This window comes from Rhincodon typus, chromosome 33 (genome assembly GCF_021869965.1).
Source record: "Rhincodon typus isolate 14 chromosome 33, sRhiTyp1.1, whole genome shotgun sequence".
In the NCBI taxonomy this organism is placed as follows: Eukaryota; Metazoa; Chordata; class Chondrichthyes; order Orectolobiformes; family Rhincodontidae; genus Rhincodon; species Rhincodon typus.
This window is the reverse complement of record NC_063364.1, coordinates 14,581,536-14,589,176: the sequence shown is the minus strand read 5'-3', so window position 1 is coordinate 14,589,176 and position 7,641 is coordinate 14,581,536. Positions and strand designations below refer to the sequence as shown.

The 7,641-nt window shown below is 40.6% G+C and overlaps 1 protein-coding gene across 8 annotated transcripts in view; it reads left to right on the top strand.

The window, feature by feature from the left end:
• The window catches only part of rab27a (RAB27A, member RAS oncogene family), a 115,459-nt gene that overhangs the window by 98,559 nt on the left and 9,259 nt on the right, over nt 1-7,641 (top strand). For all 8 annotated transcript variants that reach the window (XM_048615991.1, XM_048615989.1, XM_048615993.1 and 5 more), the window contains one exon: nt 2,820-2,943. In XM_048615991.1, the coding sequence (XP_048471948.1) occupies nt 2,820-2,943 (124 nt within the window). The remainder of the gene's footprint in view (nt 1-2,819; nt 2,944-7,641) is intronic.

Below are 7,641 nucleotides of genomic sequence, written 5' to 3'. Positions count from 1 at the left end.
GAACTAGAGGGCATAGTTTTTAATTGAGAGGGGAAAGATTTAGAAAGGACCTGAGGAGCAACTTTTTTATGCAGTGGGTGGTGTGTGGATGAAATTTGCTGCCAGAGGAATTGGTGGAGGTGGGTACAATTACAACATTTAAAAGGCATCTGGATGGGTATATGAATAAGAAAGGCTTAGAGGGACATGGGTCAAGTGCTGGCAAATGGGATATCTGATCGGTGCGGTTGATTTGGACTGAAGGGTCTGTTTCTCTGCTGTATGACACTGTGACTGTATGACCCAATCATCTGTTCCATTTTTAGCAAGTAATTGCACATTTTTAAGGTGAGGGGAGAGAGACTTAGAAAAGACATGAGAGGCAAATTTTTTACACAGAGGATGGTTTGCGTGTGGAATGAACTGCCAGAGGAAGTGGTGGATGTGCATACAGTTACAATGTTTACAAGACATTTGGACAGGTACATGAATAGGGAAAGATTAGAGGTATATGGGCCAGGAGCAGGCAAGTGGGACTAGTTTACTTGGGATTATGTTTGGCATGGACTATTTGGACCGAAGGGTCTGTTTCAGTGCTGTATGACTATGACTCTATGAATCGATGTTTTGAGACTTTCTTTATAACAGAAACCCTGATCAGTTTATTGATTCCTCAGCATGTATGTTAAACACTGACTGGGTTTCAGCTATTTTTTGAGGTTTTAGCAAGGACAGACCTGGAGGAACTGTCCTATGCAAAGAGATTGGGCAAACTGGACTTGTATTAAGGTGCGGTCATTGAAATTTTTCAAGTACTTAAAGGGATAGACAAGGGAAATGTAGATAAAATCATAGAATCCCTACAGTATGGAAATAGACCATTCAACCTGTCAAGTCCACACTGACCCTCTGAAGATTATCCCACCCAGCCCCACCCCCTACTACCCTATTCCTGTAAGCCTGCATTTCCCATGGCTAATCCATCTATTCTGCACATCCCCGGACACTGGCCAATTTAGCATGGACAGTCCACCCAACCTGCCCATCAATGGACTGTGGGAGGAAACCGGAGCACCTGGAGGAGTCCCACATAGACACGGGGAGAATGTGCAAACCGCACGTAGTTGTGCGAGGGTGAAATCGAATCTGGGTCCCTGGTGCTGAGGCAGCAGTTCTAACCAAGGAGTCACATTGCCGTACCTGGTTGAGTTTGGAATGAAGGAGCATAATTTAAAAATAAGGGGGCTACTGCTTGGATCCAAGGTGAGGTGAATTTGTTTTGAACCTTTGGAATTCTCTGCCAGTGAGGGTTGTGGAGACTCAGTCTTTGAGCAGTTTTAAGGTAGAGATTGGTAATCAGAAGTCTATCAATGGTGTATATAGGGTTATGGGAAATGTTCAATCAGCCATGATTGGATTGTGTGGTGGGGCAGGCTTGATGGGCTGAGGGGTTTGCTCCCGTTGCTATGGTTTGGCCCTGGCCTGTGCGATTGTATAAAATTGTTGCTCATTAGCTGATCTGTACGTGTGTGAATTACACTTGCTTCCTTCACCTCTCCATCTGCCCCCCACCCCCACCACCAGTTGTCCTGCACTGCAGTGTCACCCTCTTGGTTCCTTTGATGCCCTTTTTCTCTTCTTTTATTGTTTAATTTCTTCTGTTCCTTTTAACCTGCATGACAATCTCATTGACCATTTTACTCTCAAAGTGCCTGGAATTTCTGAATCTTTCTACGCAATAGCTGGGTTTACTTATTCAAAAGATTGTCCTTGTATCTGCTCAATTCAAAATGGTTCCATAATAAGTTTTCTTTTTTTTTTTTTGCAGACCCTTTTGAGCTTTTTGAGGGACCCTTTGACCTAACGACCAAAGGAGTTGGCTAGAGGTTTAAATTTTTAAATGAGCATTAATTGGCAACTTGCCAGCCTCAATAGGCCATGGGTAGATGACAGTGGTGGGCTAAGTACAATATTTGTATGGACCACAACCCACCTCCAAAGTTAGCGAAGGGAGAGGCTATAAAGTTACAGACTAACGTTTTAGCGTTGACTTAATGCTGAGGTGATTTGGGTCACTCTTGGCTGACTACGCTGTCTCATCATTAGATAATGCCTGTGGCATTGTACACGTGGGCTGGGAGTGGGCCTGAGGATTGAGTTCATTCCTCCAAACCAGGGGGGTGTGGGGTGGAGGAGAGGGCAGGAGGTGCATGACTGTTGGTGGCTTCTGGAGTTGAAGCGTTAAGCTAAAATCCCATAATGAAGAGCAGAAGTGACGACTTTGGTAAGGATTACTTCTGGTCAAGATCCCTCTCTCTTTTTTTTTAAAAAAAGTGTTTTGTTTGTGAATGGCAGATGGTTTTTTAAACAAGAAGGGTAACTTGACAACAAGGTGTAGAATCCGGAAAGTCTCAGGGCTCAGCCTCAGCTCTTCCCCTTCAGTGAACTGGAACATACTGGGATTTCACGGTCTTCACAAGTTTCACAATCTAACATTTGAAGATTTAGTGAAAGTCCGGGGTAAATTGTTGTGTGGCTTGTCTTTTTTAAAATACAATTGATCCACTGATCTCTGGTTCAGATTTTTTTTTAAATGAAATAAACTTGAAACACTGTACTTCTTTATCCCAGTGTAATTTTTTCCAGGGGATTTCTGAGTCACTAGAGGGGATTTGCTGTTAGTATTATCTCCAATCTCGTGTTCCTCGTTCCGCTCAATGCCTCACCTGTAATGCTGTTCTTGAGGGATTGTGATGTTTCACACTTTTTAACAATGTTATTTTTTTTATAAAATATACTTGTGTGTGTCTTTCTCACTTTTGATAAATGTTTCACCCCAGGCCAACTCCAGATGCACGCGTACTGTGAAAACCCAGATATTGTATTATGTGGCAATAAATGTGATTTAGAGGATCAGAGAGCAGTAAAAGAAGAAGCTGCCAAGGAGTTGGCAGAGAAATATGGGTAAGTGTTCTCCTCCCAAGCAGTGAAATATTTGACATTTATCTAATGGCAAGATCCTGCGTTTTATGATAGAATTTTATTGAGAGTCAAATGTGGCCACAAAATCCCAAAAGATTATCTCAAGCAGTGTGTTCCAAAAGGCCATACGTGGTCATGTTTGCAGGTTAAACAGTCAAGCATAGCATTGTAGCGCATATGATTTGGTCCAACAGTTGTGCAACCATTTCTTTCTCATTGCATCAGTCAGAAAGAATTAGTCTGAAAGAATTAGTCGGATTACCTGCTTTTAAAGAAATTATTTCTGAAAGTGGAAGAAGAGAATTTTTTGCAAAAAGATGAAGGTTTTTGGAGGTTCAGAAGTCAACAAGCTAATTACATTGTGAGTCTATTGTAGAACCTATCCTGGGCTTTTATTTCAGTTCTTGATCTCACAAGTTGGTCTATTGTTTTCTGCCCACAAGTTCATGAAAGCTGGACCAACCGTTATTCAAATCGGTTTTATTTAAGAGGACATTTTGAAATAACTCCGCAGAGGCTGCTATCCCATCACCAAGTCACCCGTTATTTACACGTGGAGAGTCCTTGACACTGATCCAGCTGTCAGCTAGCTCTGAGTGAGCAGAACCTCTTGCCACTCCTGTTCTTATGTCAGCCAGGTCTCCCTGATTGGACCGGATTAACAGCCCCAATCGGGGAACTCATGTTCTATGAGGTCCAGCTGGCTGACCTCATAACAATCACTACACACTTGAAGTTCTGTTGCTTGTTATGAGGTTGAGCAATTGGTATTCGACTTGTATCATTTAATACCAGGGTTCTTTTGTGAAGAAACAGTGATTTTAAAAGAGAAAAATACTGATCTGAAATGGCTCCCATGATCATGTGATCACAGATTCAGACAAGCTTTGTGAAACCAGTGAAAGATATATAAAACTTGTCTGCACTAAAATTACTGTTTCAAAGGCATTGAAACAAATTAAGTCAACATCACGAAGATTATATATTCTGTTTAATTCACAATTGTATAATAAATTGCATAATTGGAACATGAAAGAGTTACTTGCAAGTGGTCAACTTGAAAGGACAATGGAGCTAGATTTAGGAATACACAAATGAACTATATTTCAATCTTGCTGTCACTTGTACATTCTATCTCTCGTCTTTGTGCTTGCGTGTTCTCTCATGCTTGTGTGCTCTTGATGGTGAGATGGCAGTGCAGAAGATCGAGAAATTGAGCTAGGAGGGAGAGAGATTGAGTCCTCGTAGAGAAAGTCAGCGTGGCTAAAGAAGGATTGTAATTTGGAACTTTTAACTTTATTTCTTATTTGCTTCTTTACACTGAAATAAACTGTCATGTTGAACTTCTTATATCTTTATTTTTCTACTTTTTTTAACCTAAGATTTTGTACCTAAATATCTGTACCTAAGATGGCGCAGTGAATGGCGACATTGTAAACCTTTTACTGCACTCCTGTACTTGAGTACACATGGCTAGTAAAGCCCAATTCTTCTAATTTTTTTATTTGCTAGTAGGTACCAATTTTTTGTTTGCAATTGGCTTCTTCATTTTGGTCTGGCTCACTGTTTTAATTGAAGTCTGATAGCTGTGTGCTACAAAGAAATAAAATAAATTGGAGTAACTGATTGGTAGAGTGTTAATAGAGGAGAGTTGATTGTCCCCTTTTCTTACTGTTCATAACACTACTGCTACTCGTGACTGATTCGTGATCATCAAAAAGCAGGGTGCAAGCAATTCACTTGTATTACACCTCATCAGCCTTAGCTGCAATTTTTTTAGTGATAATGTCAGCTATCAGTTATTTTTCTAGTGCCCAATTCCTATCAAGTAGATGAGTATATTGTACAATTGTATCATTTGTGAAGTTTGTTGTAGTAGTGGAATAGGATGTATTGCACATTAATGAATAATACATAGCTTGCTAGTTTAGTAGGGAAAGAACAGTTAACCTGTGCTGCTGGCTATTCAGTGCCTGCTCCTGGGGCTTTTCTGTTGTAATTTTTTTTTTCAGTGTTTCTTGCCTCTGTGGGAGGGAAGTAAAGCACAGCATAATTAGTATTTGAAAGGAAGGTGATCTATGTGCTGAGCTTGTATTGAATGAATGATTTCTTAAATAGAATATCTGAAATGTTACTGCAGTGAGAATCTCGTAGTGTTTGAGTTTGGTAAACCAGTCTTGGCAATCCTGCTCTCTCTCTCAGAGGAAAGAGGTAACAAGGTGTAGAGCTGGATGAACACAGCAGGCCAAGCAGCATCAGAGGAGCAGGAAGGCTGACATTTCGGGCCTAGGCCCTTCTTCAGAAAAATCCTCTCTCAGAGGAACTGCCTTTTTACTGGCCTTTTGGGAATGGTAGAATAGAATTGAATGCCATTTACATTTGGTGTAAGTATCTCTTTCTCAGCATTGCTTGCAATGGATGGAATTGGTTTCTATTCCTCAATTTGTTGGAGGTCTTCAGTCATCGCTATAATACTGCAAACAATGCATTTTTTCTGTGCTCAGTAAAGTTCAACATGAATGTAAAGTAGGAATGTTTTCATATGTAGATGCTGTGTTCTGTTCTGTCTAATCAACATTGTTCCTTTTTCCAAATTGACCCTGCACTGTCATGGGGGAAAGAGGAATGGTTGTATTGACTGAAGGATATCATGTTGGTTCTCTGTCATATTTACCAATTCTCTGATAAATAATACAATTTGTAAAAGGAATGTGGGCAAGGAGGGAGATGGTGAGGGGATGTGGGCATTTTGAGTCACTAGGATAGTATGCTGTTGAGCAATATGTTTGAGAGCTGGTGTTACACCAGCTCATGCTTGGGAGATATTGAGGAGATACTGAGCACTTTCTTGCAAGGAGGGGTCCAAAGTTGCCCAAGTTTCATTCTGGTTTTCTCAGCAATTGGTGTTGGATGCAGGGTGGAGATTTAATATTTAAAATCTCTCACCTGGAGAGGGAGGGGAAAAGAGCACGCTTCTTGTCAGGGCTCGAACATTATATAAAAGCCTTTTTAACATGGATTGTTGCAGGAGAGCTTGGGGAGTGTATGATTTTGTGTATCTGAACAATGCATGGATGAGTGACCACTGATGTAAATGTTGGTTAGTTGACAGGAGTGACTCTCATTGGTTGATAACAATTTGTAAATGATTTTGAAATTCTTGTCTCCAGTCTCTGTTTGAAAATGCCAGCAACGTGGTACTGCCCATTGGTGCACAATAAATGTTTCATTGGTACTTGGTGCTTTTGAAGAGATCCATGCCCTCAAACATAGGAAATTCAAACTCTTCAAAAATATTCTCACGACAGTACGAACGAGGAAGAAAAGAGCAATGGTGCCAAATGTTAAGGGTCGATGATTAGATTGTCTCTCATTGGAGATGTTCATTGTCTGGCACTTGGTGTGCGCATATTCCTTGCCACTTATCAGCCTAAACTTGAATGTCATCCAGGTCTGACTGTATGCAGCGTACATTGAGTACAATACAGTTCACGTTTCTAAGGCTTCAAAATGTGTGCATATCTACAAGTTGCATGACAGAACTTCTCCACGTCTCCTTGGACAGCACTTTCCAAACTTACAACCACTACCATCTAGGAGGTCAAGGGCAGCATGGGAAAACCAACTCCTGCAAGCCACCGCACCCTCCCCACCCCCACCCAAAACCATCCTGACTTGGAAATATATTGCCGTTCCTTCAGTCTCATTGGGTCAAAAGCCTGGAATTGCTTCCATAATGACATTGTTGGTCCATCTACAGCATGTGGACTGCAGTGGTTCAAGAAGGCAGCTTGACACCACCTTCTCAAGGGCAACCAGGGATGGGTAATAAATACTGGGCCCAGCCTGCGATGCCGATGTCCCATGAATGAATTAAAATAATGTAGTTTTTTTTAAATGAGAAATCATTTGAATACAATTTATCCCCAACTGTGGGGGGAAATGTTCTTCAGCTCCTGAGGGATTTTCCTGAACGTGAACAGTTAATGAATTATCTTCTTGTTAACACCGTTTTTTAAAAAAGTGCTTTAATCTGATATTCACAATTTGCTTCTTATTATGTGTACTTCCAAATTTATTAAAATTTAAATTTGTAAAAGGACTTTCTAAACCTGAAAGAAAAACCTGTACCTCATTGAGACTTCCATTTTATTGGATTGACATAAAGGCCAGTGCGTGAAGAAGTCAAAAAGATAATTTCTTTTTAGTGAACCTGTCACCATTAATTACTGTTTTTTGGAGATTTGAAGTGATTCAACATGACAGTTTACTGCAAAGTGAATTTGCTGTATTATGATTAAACTGATTAAACATGTAGATATTGGTGTCTCGTCTAAATGGATTAGACATGATTGGATTTGTATTTTTTAAAAAAAAGAACGCCAGATCAGAATTGGCTGCAGACTACATGTTTTGCCTGCCCTATTGTGATTACAATGTGTATTCCATTTCCATATGTTCTAACTAAGAAAGGCTGCCAATGGGCATGAGGAAGTGGAAAATAAATTACTTTTACTTAATGCATTTCCCAATGTACTCAACCTTGGAGAGTTTGTAACCAGCAAAACAGTTGCAAATGAGATAACAAGGTGTAGAGCTGGATGAACACAGCAGGCCAAGCAGCATCAGAGGAGCAGGAAGGCTGATGTTTCGGGCCTAGACCCTCCTTCAGAAATGGGG